A 23,316-nucleotide genomic window follows, 5' to 3' on the forward strand; every position below is an offset into this window, starting at 1 on the left:
TCGCATGAAACTCAAGAGTTACAGTTTTAAGTCTCTGTTAATATTATGTGTTTTCCTATATATTTAAATGTACTATGTGTCAAATTTTATGTAAGTACATGGCCATTAAAAAACTTATACACGATCGAGTAACATCATACACTTTTAATAATCAGTAAGTAAGCATTTAATGGTACATATGTATATGTACGATATATATCATTAAATAATTATATTATTGAATTTGTTAGGTATATTTATTCATCATCTTCATCACTCAGCTATTATCCGTTCACTGCTGGACATAAGCTTCCCCCATAGACTATCATAAAGAACGGTCCTGAGCCACCTGCATCCACTGACACCCTGTAATGTATTTCAGGTCGTCACTCTATCTAGTGGGGGATCGTTCTACACTGCGTTAACCCTTATGAGGTCGCTACTCAAGAACATTTATTCCCCATCGGTTGTCGATTCTTCGAGCTATGTGACCACTCCATCGTCACTTCAGCTTGCTCATCCTTCAAGCTATGTCGGTTACTTTGGTTCTTTTGCGGATATCTTCGTTTCGGATTCTATCACGAATAGATATATTTATTACTACTCATATTATTTTAAATAGGTAATAGGAAAATAAAACATAATACGTATGGCCAATAAATTTTATTGTGGCAAATTCATACATTACTTTCTATATTAGTTTGGTCCAATAATTATATTAATTTAATTAACTTTACCGCGCTAACTGCGCTACGTACACGTAAATTATAATTCCTTAACAATAAACCACCACCGTTATTGCAACTGTTTATACAAACCAATATTAACATCGGCGGGTCCAAATAATCACAATACAACCAAATTTTGTCCCCAATAAATACCATACACGTCTATTTGGCACAAAATTTTCAATTTCGAAATTTAATCGTTTCCGCCTTAAATATCTTATATAATCTATATTACATTACAAAATTGACGTCACTCGCCATTATTTTAATATAAAAAAAAAATGTTTTCAAAAAGATTCACAATAAATCTATATTAACTTAGTTATTATGGAAATATTTAATCTCTTTTTACATCACAATCTTGAGTACATACCATAGATTACCCCCGCAGGCATCAAGAGTGAATAAACATATGTTACCGAATGCACATTACATTACGGATTTTTTTAGTTTTTTTTTATTTTATTTTATATACGACAATAATATTACATTTATTTACAACACTTAATACCTAAAAGTTCATAGAACATACTAGAAATATATCATAGATATATGGGATAAACATTACCAGCTTTCGACGACAGCGGTGTTTTTTTTTAAATCGTTACGATTCGTATAGTTATATCGAAAGATCGCCATCGTCTAGTCGCTGGTAAAAAAAAACCTTAACAACTAACGCATACAGCGAAAAGTCCCGTCCAATATAATTCTAGAGAAAATTACCTTTCTCGAATTATATGGAGGGATAGTTTACGGCGCCTATTAATCCGCAGTCCGAAGGCAGACTCCGAACGAACGGAAATTCGGTCGTCAACAAACAAGAGAACTGCGTTCGGTTTTGCGTTTTCACGTAAAACCGAACGAGCTGTCGTTCAGCCCGCATTACCGCGGTGCGTACGTTCTTATATTTACAATTTATAAATATTTACAATTAACTTAAAAACTAGAATTATTGCGACAGAGTATTTATAACGAGTACGGGTGACAAAACTGATAGACAAGCCTCTGACTCCGTTCCGTTTTCTTCATTATGCCCTTCTTGTAATACTGCCTTATGCTCCTCGACAGTTTGTCGTAGTTCATCGCTGGTCGGTTCTTTCTCTTTCCCCAGAGCCTCGCCACACGTACTGAATCTTCAATCTTGAAAACACCGTTACCTGCGAGAGAACACGACATGAATTAAGCATTGCAAAATTATTCACTGATGCTAATGAAAACAGTTTTTGTGGATAGCTTTATTTCCTTTGAAGATAATTTGACAATAGACATTCCCGTTTTGAATAAACAAGTGTACTTCTACAAGAACGGAATAATAATATGTTGTAGGTACATTATAATGAGTTTAAGTTTCCATTAACCGAAAAGGACAAAGTCTTATATGTCTCATGGTATAATGAACTATAAATCGTAACAATGTGTCGGTGCCTATCGTCTCAAAGACTGGTCACGAAGCAGAAAATTAACCTTTATTGTAGCTTAAAGCATTTTATTAAGTACTTAAGTACTCGAGTAACTGGCTCGTTCACCTTGGCTAGTGAGAATGTCGTTGCTACAATGAATTTTCCACAAATAATAAATCTTTGCTCTACTTTATTTAGTTTTATATGATGTTTGGTCAGTGTTTGGGAATATAGCAAGCGTGATATTGTTATCTTCATACCGTTGTTCCAATTATTGTAATTTTTTTTTAATTTAAATGTTTATTATATTTTAATTTTAGCATTTATACCCTTAATATTAATACCAGAGGGCCTACCATGAAATATTTTCCGAAATTTCGGAGCCAAACGAAACACAAATTTGATGTTAAAATTACATTATACATGCCATTTGGAAATATCAAAAATGTTAAAATATTGTTCCTTTGGATTTTTATGATAGGATGTATGACGAACGAAATGTTAAACTCCATATATTGTTCCGATTTTGGTATAAACAAAAACACAGAATTGAGTCCGAAATTTTGGAATTTCATTTCATGGTAGACCCGCTGTTTATTAGGCATGGGTAATATCGGTACCACTGATATCTATATATTGGTTTCCTTTGTACATTGATGGTGGAAAAGAAGGTCATTACTCATTTCAATATCGCCCACACTTGTCAGTTATCTATATTCATTTCGATCGGGTTCTTTATTTCGATATTATACTAATATTTAGTACTAGCTGTTCCCCGCGACTTCGTCCGCGTTTCCGTTGTTTTTCTTAAAATAAGTAGCCTATGTCCTTCCTCACAGTTCAGTGGTTTTGATGTAACAGACACATTTCCCTTCACTGCTCTGCTCCTATTGATCGTAGCGTGATAAAAAGTATATTATAACCTGCCTAGGAGTATAAAGAATAATTGTACCAAGTTTCGTTAAAATCCGTCGTGTAGTTTTTGTTTCTATAACGAACATACAGACAGACAGACAAAAATTTTACTGATTGCATTTTTGGCATCAGTATCGATCACTAATCAACCCCTGATAGTTTTTGTGGAAATATATTTCATGTACAGAATTGACCTCTCTACAGATTTATTATAAGTATAGATATCTGTTATTGGAGCAATATCTATATATCTATATATATATCCATATACCCACTCCTACTGTCTATACAATACGTTTTGGATTACATAATAAATATTAAAAAAAAAACATCGATGAATATTAGCGTAATATGTTGCATTGTTACTATTGTATTGAAGATAAAAGATTCCGTGTTATTGACCAATTATATTGAATCACAGTATGTTAAATGGAGACAAGTTGAAACAAAGAAATCTAGAATAGCCGATTGCTTATTCATCGAAGTACCATTGAGACGAGATTAAGCATTTTATTTGTCGACCTTATCGGAAACCAGTTCGATGGACCCAAAGTAGTTACCAAATGTCCTTATTAACTTTTATTTTAAGCGTATATCTTTTATGCATAAATATCATTGTTATTGTTGGGACAATGATAAAGTTTTATTGTTTAAAGTTTCATAAATACATGTTATAATTTAATGTAATAACTATCTGTGTAACTTACGTGTAATGTAATGTCAGACAGGCTTGTGCTCGCGTCATAGTCGCTCGACATTAAGGTTCCCGAATGGTCCCGAAACAAGTAGAGCTTTTTCGATCAAATTACACGTAAATTAAACCGATAGTTATTACATTGAAATATACTGACAAATCTTTTTGTTTGCTTTGTTTTTTTAATATTCAAATATAATTCTACATGCGTAAATCTAAAACTCTTATCGATTCGACAGATCTCGAAACAATATCTCTCAGTTTAAATTAATTATTCATTTTTATTTCAGAATTTACACTTTTAAAAGTGGTATGAGTTCTTCACGCCATTTCTTTTTTCTTTAATTAATTTTATTAACTTTTTAGTAGATTTTTATTAATTTTATTAATGTTTTCGCTTTATTTTACTTTCAATTTCATAATTAAGTCGGGTAGGTACTATGAAAATTTTAAACTTTAAATACACTATCGGGACTTAACGCGATGAAAAAGTTAAGTCCCTGTAATGTATTAACTTAAATTTAACTATTTTTAATTTATTGTATAGTATCAAATAATTATAATAGCAACAAATAATTAATCATATTATCGTAACTTTATGCCTATTCACCTATCCGATATCGTTTTGAGTGACAATACCTATGTGTTTTTTAATAAACAGTACCTATATCCACTATAGAGACAGTTATCTCAGCAATGACACATTCTTCTATCACGCCTGGTTATCAAAATGTACCTACTTGAAGGTGTGCAATAAAGAGATGCAATTAATTAATCAAATACAGTTGAAGTCAAAACTTTGGAATAAACAATAAAAGAAACTTAAACTCTGTGTTTACTTCATAGAGTTTATATTTAAGTGAATTATTAAAATGTGTAATAGATTTTAATTTATAATACACAAGGAAATTACACCATTAACATTATAGCCAAGTATTTGTTTGTTTCTTAATATTATTGTAACGCAAGTAAAAGTTACTTAATAAAATGGACTGAGTGTCTATGTCTGTTTTTAGGTGTTTTGTTTTTGTTATTTAAGTATAACTTAAAAAAAATTATACTCTTTAGGTATTATGTTGTATAGTCTACCTTTAGTCATTTTTTATATATATAATTTTTTTTATATAACACAAAGATAGCAAGCAAGTATATAGACTGTCTGATAGTAAACGTTAACTGTAGTACTAGGAACGCCTGCAACACTAGGGTTGCGCGTGCGCGTTGCCGACCCTGAAGAAACCTTAATATATCCTTTTTGAAGAACCCTATACTGTAATCTTAAGGGAAAACCTCGGCAGGAAGCTCATTCGATAGCCATTCCATTCAATTGAAACAAAGTACTCGTACACATTTTTTGTAACTTTAATTTGAAAATTAACAACATTTTCTATAGAAGACATAGTGTCAAAAGTATGTTAGTAGTTTATCATAACACTAAATATTTCAAATAATAAAACATAATAGATTAAATTATTTAAAAATTCATGTAATTTCATTTCATTTAAATAAACTATCTTGCTTAATGCGATGTAAAAAATTTGCCGGTAAACAGTACATCGTATTAAATCCCGATATTGTTTTTAAATATGTGTGAACAACGCGTAATTTTAAAATGAAAAAAAAAATTAAGGGATATGGCGTAAATTTACATGGTACAGAGGAATAACACCTGAGTCCTCAGGAATGGCAACGCATGGGGGGTATCATGGGCGAAACAGTATACTCTGTTATGTCCGTGGTACTGCTCATGTCTATAGGCGACGGTTACCACTTTCCATCAGGTGGGCCCGTCAGCTTGTTTGTCATTCTAAGTTGTAAAAAAAACACATTTCTTGATATCCCTTATTATCCTAATTACTTTTCGCCGCCAGAGTACCTACATACAATACAACTATCTAAGTTCCTTTAGGTAATAAAGCACGTCTCTGAGCATCTCTCAAATCATAAACTACTTATCATTTAGACATTATAAGTACCTTATAAATTACGCAGTGGAATTATATTGACAATGCGTTATCGAAAATATATTATTATAAACAGCGTTGAATGCTATCACTTGATGTTTGTATTACAATATAAATTAATCACCCGTATGAGTAATATATTAAAGTTTATATGATCGGATATATTTTATGATTAGTTGTACCCCGCGGCTTTGCTCGCGCGAATCAGTTAAGGGACTTTGTACAAGAGTCGTTTGCTTGGGCACCTCTGTCTCATTCGTGTTTCTACCGTGAAGCAGTTGTGTTTGCATGGCTGTGTTTCGGTTTGATAGATAGCAGTGAATTTACAGGGTACAAAGAAATAACACCTGAGTTCTCAGGAATGGCAACGCATGTGGGGGGAGGGGGTATTATGGGCGAAATAGTATACTCTATTATGTCCATGATACTGCTCATGTCTATAGGCGACGGTTACTACTCCTGATATTGCAGGCGTTCATAGACTACAGTAACCCTATGTTATTAGGTAGGGCATATGCCATTGTTTGCCACCTCAATGGTATAAAAAAAGTATATAAAGTTACCCATTTTCAAAGTTGGGATATAATCTACCTGTGTACCAAATTTCATTCCAATCCGTTCAGTAGTTTTTGCGTGAAAGAGTAACAAATATTTGTTCATACATTCATCCATCGTTATCAAACTTTCGTATTTATTTATATTAATACTATTAAAAAAACACCTTATGTGATATTCATGGAGCTATTCATGTCTATAGTTGACAGTTACCACTTTCCATCAGATGGCAATCTTTTATAAAAATATAGAAAGTAAATATGGATACTCACTTCGATCTAACCACCGAATTGCAGACCCATGTATATGAGGCGAGGCTAGTAGTTCCTTAAGGAACTGCCATAAATGTATGTGCGTGCTCCCTGACTTGGCTTTCCCGCCAGCTGTTCCTGAGCTCGTTCCTGCTGACTCGGAGTCTTCATCTATTGGAGAAAAGTACTTATTAATATTAATCCTTAGAATTCTTACTAATATTAAAAATGTAATTTAATATATACGTAGTATTTGAGATGAAAATTTAAAAAATTTAGGTGAAAACAGATATAGGATACTTTTTAGTCAACGAATATATCTCGGTCACGAATAAAAACTAGTACAGTATATATAACTAGAAACGGGTAATACCGATAATGTTCTAATATCTAATATATTAGATTCGTATGGATATTAATGGCGGATAAAAAAGTCATTACCTATTCCTATATCACTGATATGTATATATCGATTATCTATATTTAATTCGATCTTCATTTCAGTATTGTATATATTAGATAACTGACATTTAATTTTTTTTTATACAACTTAGTATGGCAAACAAGCTGACGGCCCACCTAATGGAAAGTGGTAACCGTCGCCTATAGACATGATCAGTACCATGGACATAACAGAGTATACTGTTTCGCCCATGATACCCCCCATGCGTTGCCATTCCTGAAGACTCAGGTGTTATTCCTCTGTACCCAGTAAATTCACGGCTTATCTCACCCTTCAAACCGAAACACAGCCATGCAAACACAACTGCTTCACGGTTGAAACACGAATGGGACAGAAGTACCCAAGCAATCGACTTTTGTACAAAATCTCCCTCTGGTATATAATATACACGTTCTAATGCCAATATACAGGATATTGTATCTCAAATATATAGATATTGCTATATATTATCAACCCCTATAAATAACATATGATTTTATTATACAAGAAACACTTATTTCAATTGCAACATTTATGTAACATATAAATGAGAATAACTTCTATCGAATGCAAAAAGAGTTATTATTCTAAAACGATTTTACGATAATCAATATTAGTTACATTGAACTTATTATCTCATAAGTTCAATAGAACTGGTATTGATCAATTAACGTTTCATGTTATTTTCTTTTTGTATGTATGAGACACACAGTATAGAGAGAGAATGCTTTTAGCATTAAGTCCGCCATGTACACATATTTGTACTAATGAATAAATACATAAATAAATAAAAATATATAGATATTACTATATATGATCTACCCTTATATAGGTACATATATGTATTAGTTAATTATTATTTTGGTTTATTACAATAATCTGTACAAGTATACCGTATTTATCTATAGAATGAAGCGTATTCCCCTAAGTAAACGTGACACGTGCATACATTAAGATGTACCTACCAGTAAAAAACTAATTTCGTGTCATACGTGTTCCAAATGCATGTTAAAAAGTACTAAAAGTTAAGGCTAAGTATTATGTTTAACAATTTACCATCATTATGGGGTGGCCAATGAGGCTAATGGATGAAAAGAGGACGGTAGCAGGCTCGTGGACACATTCTATTGCTTCTGGGAAACATATCGTATCGATTTATAGCTCCACCATACAGCTGATGGTGGACATGTTCGTTCTACATTTAGTTATTTCAAATAATTGCGACGTGGATGTGGACACACAAAAAATTATACACAATCATAGACTAGGAAATATTGCGCTCATTTCCAGCTATTAATGGATATGTTTATAGTTGAACGTAGTGAAGTATTTTTGAAAATTTTATAAAAATACATATAACGTCGAGACATGAAATTTTATATATACGGTAAATATTTAACTCCTATCTTACGATAATTGCATGTTTCTTTCAAATTTTAATTCCGTCGAAACGTAATTTTTGTATAAAAATGAGAATATTAATAAATAAATGCATGTTATGTATTTTTTTTTATTTTAATAAGTATGTAAAGTATCCATATAATAATTTGTATATGTTTTATTAACGTACGGCGTTTTTCATTAGATATATTTCTTCTACATAATAACTACCGTGTTTTCCTCTACTAAAAAATTCAAAAATTGTCTTGAATAGATTATTTTAGCGATAAGAACGCCTTTTGTACTTTATAAGTGTTTTTTTAATACAACTTAAAGTGTTAGTAAGTTGTCTAACGGAAAGTGGTAACCGTCGCCTATAGACATGAACAGTACCATGGACATAACAGAGTATACTGTTTCGCCCATGATACCCCCCATGCATTGCTATTCCTGAGGGCTCAGGTGTTGTTCCTTTGTACCCAGTAAAATCACGCAAATATAAGATAATCTTTTCAGTCCTGACTAGGTACCGATAATTTTATTGTACGTACCATTTTTGTTCTAATATCATGTATTTCTTGTAGAATATCATAAAATTGATTAGAACAATAAAAATAAATGTATAGATATATATTTTATATATAATAATGAAAGATAAAGTCACATGTTATAAATAACAAGTACAAAGAATAATAACGCAAGAATACATTCTGAAAATATATTTTAAATAAGCTTACACTCCCATCAGTGAATGAATTTTTAGACTCGATTTAATATACCTAGAGATTGGTCATATATTATACTTAAACAAACAAATTCTACTTCTGTAAAGTATTGCTGTTTTAAACATAGATAACGCTTGAATGGAAATGATAGGTAGACGTTTTGCGTGAGAAGTTAATTTTACATTGCTTTATAAACATTCAATATTTGACCTCCAAGGTAAGATGTAAACAAACCGACATTCGAACGATTTCAGATAAACAGACTACGCGATGCTCCGTACAGTTAAATAGCAACATTCTATTTAAAGAAGAAAGCCGAGTGTTGAATGGAATGTTTATATGCGAATTAAGGGAACGATCCATCGTTCAAATTTACACGATTCTAACTTGTAAATACTGTGGTGTAAAGTATACATTTCCAAATCAAATTGCGCAGAGATCGAAGGTAAGGAAAGAAACATTGGACAAAGTGACACTTACGGCTCAAAGTTATCAACGGTCAAGAAAATAGATTTACATTGCACTCTGAGCCATATTAAATGGGAATAATAACGTTTTTTGCAACATCAGCCAGCAAATCTATCTTGGTCATAACGATTGTGACCTTGCGAGTCTGGTAGCACGAGTGAAGACAAACTGGGTCGCCGGGAAACGATACAAAAAGCTGACTTGACGTATATGGATTTCCAGCTACACTAGAGCAAAGGGACGAAGCTATAGGCTATAGAGCTGCACATTTCTGATTGACGGATTAACTGTAAATAGGCGTGGTAGCAAACGGACTTGGTAACCAATTGATATTATTTTAAATTGTTGGTCATTGATTTCAGATAAGTGTCGTATTATTTATAATACCTTCGATAGTGATAAGCTGGTTTTTACTGATTAAATTTATTATGATATGCCTAAATGGAAATTTGATGACGTTCTTAGTTGATAAATATTAATAGTTATTGTTATTTAAACATATAAGATGTGTATTTTATTAAATTATTTAACTAATTAGTATCTAAATTGAATGAGTGCCATAAACTGTTGTTATAGAAGTTATTTACTATAAAGTCTTATTTAAACACTAGCAATCCCCTCTGACTGCGCATGGTGTTTTTGTAAATAAAAAATAGTCCATGTTACTCGCTGATAATGTAGCTTTTTAAATATGTTTTGAGTTAATCAATTACAAAAACAAAAAAAAACAAATATTAGATTTTTATAATATTAGTTTAATTTCTTTACAATTTAGAATGGCAAACAAGCTGACGGGCCACCTGATGGAAAATGGTAACTGTCGCTATAGACATGAGCAGTACCATGTACATAACATTCCTGAGGACTTTGGTGTTATTCCTCTGTACCCTGTATTCCTTGCCATATCCCACCCTTCGAACCGAAACACAGACATGCAGACACGACTGCTTTGCGGTAGAAACGGTTGTTAGTTATTAATTAGTTATTTTATTAGGTTGTTATTCGATTTGTGGTGTTTATTTTGTGTACCTAAAGTTATTTAGTAAAACATAGGTACGTATAGTAGAAATAAAGTTGATAAACTAATATCTCTTTAAAGTATTTGAAGACGACGAATGTATGTACGTATACTTGTATATAAATTACTCATAATTATGTACTAAATGATAAAATTTCTGATAAGTGTTAGTAGCAATAACAGTTTTATAATAGTGGCATTATTTAAAATATATTTGACAAATATATATATACATATATAAAGAAAATATTACTATATAAATAGTTATATATATATATATATATATATATATATATATATATATATATATATTTATTTATTGATTTATTTATTTAATATTTCTACAATCATAATAATCATAGAGACTAGAGGAAACTGGTGTTTACGCAATGCCTTTGAACGTAACTAACAAATTGTTAGTTTTAGTAAAAAAAAAAAAACAAAGGAAAGTCTTATCTTGTTTTTCTCAATTTATCTCTCAAAAATAAATCTGTAGTAATGTGTTAAAATAACATAAAACTAACAATAAAATTTGGTTAGTGTCTTTATGTAATACGTTATGTGAACGGGTTCATAGGTTGACAATATTTCAGAAGGCTCTTTTTAGAATTCGATCTTAAACCTTAATATATGTACATACATAAAATATTTTAAAGTTAGAATAACTGGATTGTTTTAATGTATATCAATCGATCCGGTTATTCCTACAGGTCAAATATGAATAATAAATTAAATACATAAATAGGTTCTCCTAGATAGATAACTTCCTCCAAAAGATTTAATTAGTAATAATATAAAATGACTACATTTGTAACAAGTTTCAAATATCTATTTTTGAAAATATCATTCTATAAATGTACGTATGTTTACAATGCGATCCTACATTATCTTAAGAATTTTAACTACTCAAAACCAACTACTCAGAATAAGCGCAAAGAAAATTAATACTGCAAATACCACCCGTTAAAACTTTAAAATATTTGGCCCCCTTCCGTCTAACGCATAAGTATTTTCAATTCCCTCGTAAAGCAAGTTTACAGCACCAACATTTACAGCTCTCGGCCATATATCATTAGCTAGTTTGTCACTAACATGAGACCTATGTGGGACAACGTATCGGCTAACGGTCGATCACAATGCACGCCCGGATTGATGCACCATCGTTCTACATTGCTTTGACAAGTGACAGAACATCAACGTTTTATAATTGTCTCAATACCACAATTACCTATACGATACGAGAAAACATTTTTGTACCTACTATAAACGAAGAGAAAATAAAAAAATATGTTTAATAAGCTCTCAATTATCAACATGTTGTTTAAATTTGTGTTACTTTTTAATATTATCCAGCTATTAATAAAGATTGAAGAGAGAATTGTAAATATTGACCATTTAAAATAATTCAGAAAGATAAGCTTGTTTATTATAAATAAAACGACGTTAAAACCGAAAATCAAATTTGTCACAACAATCTATTTGTTAAACTTTTAACAATTAGTCTAATTGTATCTCTCATTAATGGATAAAAGTTCTTATCCTGTTAAAGATTCCTGTTTTGAATTGAATTTATATTAACATATATACGTCCATTATATAGTTTCAGAATATTCGATAGGAAGTTATTTTAATAGTTTTAATTATCTTCAATGAAGGAGGTTCTATTTCGTTTATAGTTGGTTTCATTACTACATCAATTTTGAACACAATATCCTAAGTCTTTTTGCAATCGATAGCTTTTACTCCCTTATATTTTCCCTTCATATCAATTTCGTCAAAATTGATTGTCTCTTTATCAAGTGCCTAGAAACTTCTACCAATCTTAAGTTTCATTATCTTTGTGAATAATTTTCAATTTATCACATTATTGCGATATAATATCAGTTAACAAAAATTGCTTACCGTCACTCATGTCATCAACTGAAGGTAGACCAGCTGGCGTCTGCTTGTCTGTTGTTGATTGTTGTTGCTGATGTTGTTGTTGTTGCTGCTGCTGTTGTTGTTGTTGTTCGGACCATTGTGACGACCGCCAGGCTTCGTGGCGGGCAGCCTTCCATATCTCCAATTGGGCATATAATGTACTACCAGCCTGTAACAATCCAAAATGTTTCTTATTAATATTTGTCCTAGGGTGCATAATTGAATGTTAATTTTGTAGTTTTTTTCTTTGATCCTTGATTATTACTTTTTTAACACATTTGTTTCTTTTTTAAGTGTATGTTATAAGACATTTTCGCACATGACTTTATCGATTTCGGTGACTCCTTTTACAATAATAAATACTATGTTTGTACACCTGTATTACATATAATAGGTAATACTTATGTTAAGATTGAAGTTGTTTTGTTTTGAAACGAAATTTCAAATTATTTTGTAGTAAAGTCATATATATTTATATTTATATAATAACAACAGAGAAAAATAACTAAAATGGACTTTGATCACGTACATATAATATAAAGTATTCATATCTAACATTCTTTTATATATATCTAATATAAATATATCTATTAGATTGTAATACATTATTCGACGCAACGAAATCGTCAAATCTACAACATATACCTACTAGTAACTTCCAAAAACAAATAAGATAAAAAAACACACATCAATGTCAATTGCAAGTCTCTCAATATGTTTGTAATTTGTAAACATGTTGGTACAATTTGTATGCAAGTACGTGTTGGTTGAACGTGTTCGAACGTGCGATCATCATGAGACTTTCATCGGCCTTGGAGAAAGTCGAGGCATCGGCCCGTACGAACTACGATGACAACTATTACCTAGCTATTTGAAAGAGCACTTGCCGATTAGCCATCTCTTAGCCGCAAGAGACATTTTCAAACTGACACCATTACATAATTAGTATCTCAATAGACTGTTGTTAGTTAACAGATAGTATTGTTAGAGATTAAGTGTATTATTATTAAGAATTACGTTGTTATACATTTTACATAGATAGGCAATTATAAAATTATTTTTCAATTAATATTTATTTAAAAAAAGTTATTATTGAGTTTTTTTTTTAAATATTTTCAATAGATAATAGCATTTCGAATCTAGTGATAAAATAATAAAAAGTGATAATTTAAAAGAGCTGGTAAACAAGTCTATTTAAATAAAGATGGTTTGTATTACATTCTATTAGATAATTAAAGATGGTGATATTAATGGATTATTATAAATGAATGTATCTCATCGTCTGATAAAGGAAGGATGGTGGGGAAATAAGATTATGCAACTCTTGCGCACAATCTCCAAAATGCAACTTTCAGAATACTGACAATATAGCGATGATCAATAATTTGTTATTCGAAAAATAATGTTCACGTTGAAATGATCGTATGTGAATATATTTAAGAAATCTTTGAAACCTGTAATTTTTTTACCTTATTCTAAATTTCCTTTTGACGGGTACTTAAAAATGTACCTGAATGTTACCACAGATATCAACAATGAAGTCATAAAGAGAAATATCGCAATTTTCTAGGTTGTTGACCGGCCCAGTTATTGCAAAACTGTTAATAAACAAGTTGCAAAACAAACTTATATAACGAATATGCAATGACTACCCCTATACGGATTTCCTAAATGAACTGACCGTAAATACGATCAACGTAACACTTCCTGGCCCAAAAGTTGTTATATATATTGCATAACATATAATTAATTAACTTTTGCTCGTGTCTTTATCCACATGACCGGGATATATTATAAAAGGTAGCTTATATCCTTCTACATACCATATAGTACCTGTATATTACATAAATTTGATAATAATTAGTAAAGCTGTTAAAGTACCGAGAGGTAAAAAACAAACAAAGTTACTTTCGCATTTATAATACGATTAGTGAAGTTTACCAATCAACACAACATAAACAAGTAGATAATTGGATAGATGTGAAAGATGACAAAGAATAAAGAAATAAGGAATTATTAAGAAAGTTTAAAAGTACTACAGATACAGAGAATTTGCAAAGTAATTAATTAGTTATATATGTGAATAATATTTATGTGGATGATAGAAAAAATATATAAGATGAGTGTGACAAAAGAAAAGATGAAAGGAAAATGATAATGCAAGAAAAAGTAAACTCATGTGTGACGGCTAATAGAAGTAATTGGACAAGTCTAAATTAATGACGATCATATGCTTGAATTGATGATTGATTAATGATATCTATTCAAGATGAACTATCTCTTTTAATTCAATCATAATGTTTCCAACATTGAAGTAAATAATGTATTACATCATCAATGTATAAGTATCCAATTGTATTTTATTATCTGTGACCTTTACGTTATTGATACTGTTATCAATTTAAAGGCCGAAGTTACAACACTTAATTCAAATACAGCATTGAAAATGTCTCAATGTAATAATTTAAAAAATATCTTTTCTGAAGTAGTACATGTGGTAACTATTTGAAAAAACAATTATACTGTAAATACTATCGTGAAAAGCATTTTGCTTCAAACAAGAGAATCAAAATTTAAATCAAACTCTATAAGGGCCAATTCTAGTAATTATAGACAAAGTAAATTTCTCTTATATTTACTTGTTATAGATCGTTAGTTAAATAATCCAAAAACTACCTGCTCTTTACATAATGAATCATTCTTTAGGTTTAATTTTCTGTAAAGAACTACGTGGTAGAACTTTTTGTGATGTGATATATGTCAGGTACCTATTTCTACTTTCAAAAAGTAGCGCATGCACTCTGTTTATAATATTAAATACCAAGAATTCAATGAACTACACTTTAGAAATCAAAACAAAGAAAATATGACAACTATTATAATTTTTAATGTATTATATTGACTAACTGCAAATTGAATCATCGCCAATTATTATCTTGCCAAATAAACACGTTATTATATAAATGTGTGTTACAGAATATGTGATGTAAGCTTAAATAAAAGAAAAAACTTAGGAAACAATTATTGAAATCAGTACCGATGATCTAAGAATCGTATCAAAATACAGTTGAAACAAGAAATTGATACTGAGATAAATAATGTCTTGAGAATATTAACTATGGTACACTTATAAAAAAAGAATCAGCTAGAGATGAAGCGGAAAATTTATGAAATCGTACGGTATATGGATTGGGTAAGATAGAGAAATATGACAAAAAAACTGTGGACAACAGATCTGGATTTATATAAAGCAAGAATAATTTTAAAATCTAGTGTTCAAAATATAACATCATCATAACTATTATTTTATTTATAAAATCAACAAACATTTAATAACTTTCTAAAATAATTAGACAGGCATCTAATGGGTAATCTATTTTCCACGAACTGATATTCTTTACCGATATGTTACGAAGGTCGCCAATTTCTTTAATTACTTTGATATTTATCAACATATCATTATTGTTTACATGTTAGACCGTCAAAGACTTTGAACTTAATTATCTTAGGGCCTCGATTACTCTCAGGGTAATTATCAAAGTAATGAGTTAACTCATTACTTTGATAAATGTTTATTAAATACAACAAAAGCTGTACAGCAAAATGAGTTGAAAGTTTCAATCAGAAATAAAAGATAAATTAGCTGGCAAAAAAGTATTTTGACTTCGTTAAAGATATTTTGACATTTCTCAATTTAAATAGCTAATACCAGAGTATGCATAAAATTGCATTAGTATAGCAAACGCAAATAAATATAGTAGTTACGTCAATATGTCATTTTCCTCTTTAAGGGGTTGCACATTCAGTTTTAGGTAACTAAAGGTCTGTAGTTTATTTCTGTAGAACCTAATAAAAATGTAACCAAGTTGTATTGAAATTATTATAGAAAAAATCTCTAAACGAAATTAGTAATGAATCGAATAATTCAATCAATTAGTTTATTTTTATTTTATATGTACTTCTACTAGATTATCAGCAAATTATCTTATGATCACTTCTATTCTTCCATTGTTTACATTTTCATCAAGGTTTATCGAAATAGGCTTTCCTAATTTTACTATAACAAGAAAGATAATTACTTGTGGTGCTCTCTGGTTGAAATCGTCTTCTGTTAGTGCAACTAGAGCCGCTCCGTCCATCGCGAAATATTCTGCTGGAACCATCGGTAGGTTAAAGTGCTGCAGTGTGAACATCACCCAAGACTTCACGTCCGCTGTACTCCAGAGCATAGGATCTGAAATGAATATTGCAGTCAATACTGGTAGTACAATTTAAGAAGATCTTATAATAGTAGTTAATACTTGTAAAGTAATTGATGTAAATACAAAGTTATTGATTTGAATTTCTTTGTGCGTGATATGTTGCACGTAATAACAATTTTATGGCAAGACAAAGATTGTTTAAGTAGAGGTTATTTTTCAATGACTCCTATTTCTGATAATTTTATCTTGGCTGTACTCGTAAATTTGTAACAAAATTGGAATAATTTTCTCAAGATTATGCACGAACTATTTCGACTCTTCGATATCGCTTTAATATACTTGTAGTTAATATCAAATATGGCGCTGGAATTTAAAAATATAGATTTAGAAATGTTACTAATAAAAATAATGAATGTGTTATTTCTTACAATGATCGTTAAATAAGAACGCTTTTAGTATATAAATTTGAAGGACTTAATTTTACGTAATTTTGAACTAATAATTATAGATTACTATATTAAATACATATATTATAAGCACTCGTTAACATATTAATACTGTATCAATAATCATATCGAATCACGTACATATATAGGGAAATAAATTATAACCAGTGATTTCATATAATAAATAATGAACATCATACGTAGTTCATACTATACGTACGATGGGGGGCTTACGTAAGCAATCATTGCCAGTTCTCGGAATCCATTTATAATAACGAAGTAGTTAAGCAGTAGCTGACATCTTATCTACGTGGAAACACTTGATTTTTTACCGCGCTGAAGGCAACATGACGTCATTGATAATCGCTCACATATCGCATAGTAAGTCGTGTCAAGTGACGACGTTCCCACAAGAAAAATGGTCTTCTGTTATAAATTGTACAAGAATGCGTGTATATTCAAATGTCTTTTAAGTATGTTTATGACTAATGGATGAAATGATGACGAAACCGATATACGATTCAGAACGTGGAAGAATGTATTCGTAGATATCGGGAGAGAACCAAGACTGACCTATCATAATCAGAATTATTGTAAGGTGTAAAATTCGGAGTTTCTGGAAAATATTTACATACATGTAACCATTTTCATTTCCATATCTACGAAGAAGATCTATATTCAGCAATGGATAGATAACAGTTAAAATAATGATGATGATGATCTAACCATTTAAGATGAAATAAAAAATTTTAGCATTTCGATTTATGAGTAATATTTTATAACTGTTCGGTGACTCACCTGGCGAGATTCCTAGTACTGTGCAAGTGTTGTCCACATCTCTCTTCGACTGCTCGATGGCCATTGACAGTACGCGGTCAATATCTGGTGCTACCAATGTTTCGTCACCCCCGCTGCTCTCTTCCATTTTGACAGCGCCTAATTCTAAAGGAATAGGTTTCAGATTCAATCTTTTCTGGAAAGTGGTATCTTCGAGAGCTGATCGTAGAAGGATATGATCTCTCGGCTCTTCGACCTCAATTTTTGGCGTGATATAATTCTGTTGAACGCTCTCTTGCAGTATTTGATTTTCTTTTAGAAGCTCTTCGATATCAATGTACTCCTCGTGTTGTGGGACTGGTGAATGGTTGTAATGATTTTGGCTGCCGTAAGATGCGCAAGATCCAGAAGGCGAGAGGGGGTAGGGCGATGCGAATCCTGGAACAGCCAGTCTGTTTGGTTCTTCCTTTATGTAGACTGACGGAGAGTTGTACGGGAGGCAATGGTAAGGTGAGGCCGGCTGTAAAGCCACTGTTGGGATTGTGTCATCCGATGACGGAGATGGAGTGTGATATCCCTCAAAATCGTAGAGGCGTTCTAAGAAGACGTTGTTGTCTTCTGGATAAGGTGGGGGAGGTTTGGTGTGCGGGTTTGGAGGAGAGTGCAGCATCGATTCTGGAGGTGATGCAGCCCCCAGGAGGCGAAGGAGGTGATGAATGTCGGCGGGGGAGGCGGGGACCGCCCTCTCGCCCTGTGACGCAGACGGCGGGCTACACCCGGACCTCGGTACTGTCTGTGGCATCTGTTGACAAAGAAAAATAAAACTATATAACCTGATAGCTTCGACTTAATTAATAAAATGTATGAAAAAAATATATAAATGGTAAAAATTCAGTGATCTTTGTAAATAGTTACAAACAATACATATTTTATTAAAAATATTTAATTACCACAAAATAATGTGATAATAAATAAAAGATAAAGTTGCATCCTTAGTTTGCCAACCTTTGGAAAAGATCGCATAAAGTTGATACCATTTTAGTTCTAGTATCGTTATTTTTTTTTTCAATCATATAAGTACTATTTACCGGCGAATACTTGGCTACCATTTTAGATGCTTGTGAAGTCATCATTGACGTCACAACTGTACTGTACACCAGATGTCGTAATCTAAACAGAACATTTTCAGCCTTATTGTATATTTATCGGAACGTCAAAGCTTCTAAACTTAGCAGTGACTAATAGATTTGGCAAAATTTACTACACTAAATTAAGTGGTCTCAATAATAAATTGTGGCAAATTCCATGAATATTTATTATTTAAGAAAAATTTATGGGAGCACCTTGTCATAATATATAAAAAAGTGTAATCGCAAACACATTACGTAAGGTTATGGGATTTTGATGAGAAAAACAGTTGAGGTCACACAAAAACTACGGACGGACCTATTACAACTCGTATGTGCAAAATTTATGTGGTTTTTTGGGCTTTTCATATATCTCGCATGATTCAAATGTTAGATTCAGTAGTCCGAGTGTTTTTTATCTTCATTAAGATGAGATGGACTGTTATCAAGAATTTTAAAATAGAATGTGCTACCACTAATTAATGTTTTTTATATAAAGGCAAATATAAAAGCAACTTCTGTATAAAAACTCCATGAGCCATTCAAACCCAGCACAAAAAGACTCCATTGAAAATCAAATTTAATAAAAGGGAACGTAAAATTATACAAAGTAAAACAAAGAGCATGCACGTAAATAATAATTTAGAAATATTTGGTTTACAAAAAACTACTTTAAAATTGGAATACCTCTTAAAAATAATCACTCAAATTGATTCAGATTTGACAAAAATAAAGCTTAAAATGTATTTAAAAATAGAATCTAATTGAGACGCTCCATTGTCAGTTAAAAACTTTTCTAAATTGACCCAGGTCAGAGTTGTGCCCTCGAGTATTTCTCACACAGGATATTTTATCTTAAAAATCAAATGATTGGTATAATTTAGTAGAAAAAAAAATCTTAAAACAACAGTCACTCACTCTCAACAGTGACAATCCCATCTTGTTGAATAGTAAAACTGAAATGACTGTACGGAGTTCAGTTTTCAATAGTAAAAATTATATTTCAAGTTTAACCAGTCTGTACAGGTAATAATGTATGAACAAGTACTCTTATAACAAGATACTTAAGATTTTTTTCCAAACACACAATAGCTCGTCCTCTTTACATATTTCCCACGTAGTATAAGTATAATTAGAATGCATAAAATGCATTCATCTTTATGAACAAGTTATTATTTACAGAGTAGAGATATAGTTATATTTATTTGATATTGTTATAATGGTACTGGCAGGATAGAAACAAGTGAAGTATTGTGGTCTTTGTCTACACTAAAAAGAAAAAAAAACACAAATATCTTTAAAATAATTAGAAAACGTCCAAACAACAGTCAGTAAACTATGAGAATACGTGTTGTTTTTAAATTTTCAATCTTTTTTCTTTTTAATTCAATCTATTTCATTTTCCGAATGTATTAGATATTATTTTTTTTTTTGTATTTAAGTACTCAGTTCAAATTATTTTTATTGATAATTAATAAATTATAGATTAATATAAATTTAATATCTATGGAATAATAGTTTTAAAGCGCGCCAAATTAAAAAAAAGGTCTTTTTTAAAATGCGGACATCATTTATTTTGTTATAATAATACTCTAGCTGTTAACTAGATTTCAAACCTATAACGCCTTTCTTTTTATTTTGAAGGTTAAAAGACATATTATTCAGTAAGTATGCTCTAGGTCATCAGTCTCGCAAATAAGTTAGTGTAATTAAAAATGTATCTAAATGTAAAATATATATATATTAAGGAACTGTCCATATTACGAGTAAACGAGCTTAAAGAATACAATGTAAAATAATCCTTAACTCTATAAAAATAGAGTTCCATCTGGCAAACAAGACGTCGCTGGTATATATGAATGAACTTATATATCGTTAAGGCCTTATATTCTTTATATTTATAACAGTAAGGTTTATTTTATATTGTATTCCTTGAGCACGCCCGTTGATATATAAATGACTCTTAGGCAAGTACACCTTTGTGAATGATCGTTATCTTATGAAGATTTTACGGATCAATCACCTTTAAGAATTTAAAGTCACCAGTAAGATAATTTGTAAATACTATAGATACAACGTCAAAAAGTTATATGCTAATTCTTGTCACAATTTACAATGTAGTTGCTACAATCGTGGGAGAAGGGCGTTGTTAAAAATCCGTTTTACACTAATCGTAGGTCGCCTATTGAAACGTACCAGTCCACTAATTTTAAATAAAAAATAAATGTTTATCATATTTGAAAAAAGAACGCTGGAAACTAAAAATCGCAGAATAAAAAGAAAAGAAACTACTCTGTATAATAATTTAGAAGCAAACAAATATATTGACAAATATATTATCGTTGCTATATAAATAAAATAAAACGAGAGAACAATATTTGGTGTTCTGTTCTTTGTCATATATGTAAGAAGGTAGATACCAATAGGTTCGTTAGACATTTATCTTTAAGTCGTACTGTTTTAGATACAAATCTCCTAACAGACTTATTATAAATGCTGGTCATACACACACCATGTGTACTTGTAAATCTTTAAAAAAAATTAATTCTAATTCTAAGTTTATTAATAAATCTGAATAGGCATAAGCATAAACAATGCTAATAAATAAATAATAACGCGTGGTTTGTTAACGTCAACTATAAATATAAATATATCCGGGCTAAATTTACAATTAAATCTATTTTTTGTTAAAATCCTATATACTATTTTATAGGAGGATGTGCTGTGCGTGAGTAGACATATATGAATAAATAGTATGAATAAATAGAATGGATAATTCGATACTGGCGCCGACACGCGGAAATGTCCAATCAATAGGAATTTAAGAAGTGACAGATTATCTATACAGAATCCAAACTGCTAGTAGGCCAACAAGCCTATATGATCTTTGAAGGGTAAATATTTACAGAAAAAAATCATTGTGTGTTACATACATGTAATGTAACATTAATTGTTACATGTTCCCACGCTACAGTGTTACATGTTAACGTATTCATATTATGTAACGCACGTTTGTTAGTTTGTAAATACATAAGTGCTTTATTTGATTCGTGTAAACGGTAGCTCAAGTGACTAGTACTACCTGTTTCAAGTGGTAGGATTCAAATGTACTAATTTCTATTCTCACATTCAATTGCTACTTGCCGTGAGTGTTTTAGTAATGTAAACAGGGCCTTAAACGTTAACTCAAAAATATAGTTACCAACATCAATTCACCGTTTATTTTCTTTTGATTTTTCTAATATTTGGATTGACCCCCCCCCCCCTTATACAATTTCAATTCGCTTCAATTAGTTTTAAATATTTAATTTTAGAATCAATTTAAGGGATTTTACATTTTTAGAAGGTAGGAGAACCATTTAAATTAACACATATGTGTGAAATGTTGAAACTATACTATTTTTATGTACATGGACTTATTAGGTATTGGATTTATAATAAACTTATAACAAAAGAAAACATAACCAAAAGGTTTCATTATCATATTACCCTCTATTCTGAATAGAATAATAGAAATGATTGAAAAAGAAAAAACAAATACTAATAATAATATGTAATAATACGTTTGTACATCGATGTTAATCATCAATGATGATAATTATGATAAGAGAAAGCCTGTGCATAATACTAGTAATAAGTAAGATGAAAGAATGGAGGGTTAACTAGATTTTCTTATTTAAAATGGCAAACAAGCTAATGGACATCCTAAAAGTCGCCTATAGACATGACCAGCAACCTGTAATTTTATTACCATATCCCCACCTTAGTATAGATGAGATATGAAGAATGATGAAGTTTAAATTACAAAAAAATATTAATTTGAAAGTGATGCATATAAGGGAAGAGGGTGACCCAAAAAAGATACCGGATTTAATTAATTTACCCATTAGAAAAAGTAGAATGGATGATGATGAAAATAGAATAATAAGATAAAAAATTAATAGAGTATTAAGAAAAAAAAATTGAATGAGTTTATCTAATATAAACTAAGAGGGTTTATAAATATCAAAGAACGTAATGTCCCAGGAGCTTATTATAAATACTTAATACCTGATAGTTTTAGAAAAGTTTTCAATTGAAATGCACTAAAAAATGCAGCGGCACTAAAAAATTTTAAACAGGCCAATTTGTAGTCACGTGATCTAAAACTGATTATTTTTTATAAACTTGCAATTGCAACTCCTCCTGGACAACCTCTTTTTTTTGGATTCAGCTAACAAGAAATACATCGTCTTTACATTTAAAAATTCTTGAATCCAAATGATTTTATTCTGGATTAAAATTCCATAGTCATTTAGGCAATCTTCATAAAAACGATTTTAGTT

At 30.7% G+C, this 23,316-nt stretch overlaps 1 protein-coding gene across 5 annotated transcripts in view; it reads right to left on the minus strand.

The window, feature by feature from the left end:
- Positions 1-627: 627 nt before the first annotated feature.
- The window catches only part of LOC113509075 (DNA-binding protein D-ETS-4-like), a 58,225-nt gene continuing 35,536 nt past the window's right edge, over positions 628-23,316 (minus strand). For all 5 annotated transcript variants that reach the window (XM_052895582.1, XM_052895581.1, XM_052895583.1 and 2 more), the window contains exons 2-6: positions 17,886-18,666; positions 16,519-16,673; positions 12,422-12,608; positions 6,508-6,657; positions 628-1,864 (exon numbers count right to left, since the gene is read on the minus strand). In XM_052895582.1, the coding sequence (XP_052751542.1) occupies positions 1,674-1,864; positions 6,508-6,657; positions 12,422-12,608; positions 16,519-16,673; positions 17,886-18,666 (1,464 nt within the window). In that variant the 3' untranslated portion in view covers positions 628-1,673. The remainder of the gene's footprint in view (positions 1,865-6,507; positions 6,658-12,421; positions 12,609-16,518; positions 16,674-17,885; positions 18,667-23,316) is intronic.

This window comes from Galleria mellonella, unplaced genomic scaffold, assembly GCF_026898425.1.
Source record: "Galleria mellonella isolate WM207_F2 unplaced genomic scaffold, CSIRO_AGI_GalMel_v1 utg300, whole genome shotgun sequence".
Lineage (NCBI taxonomy): Eukaryota > Metazoa > Arthropoda > Insecta > Lepidoptera > Pyralidae > Galleria > Galleria mellonella.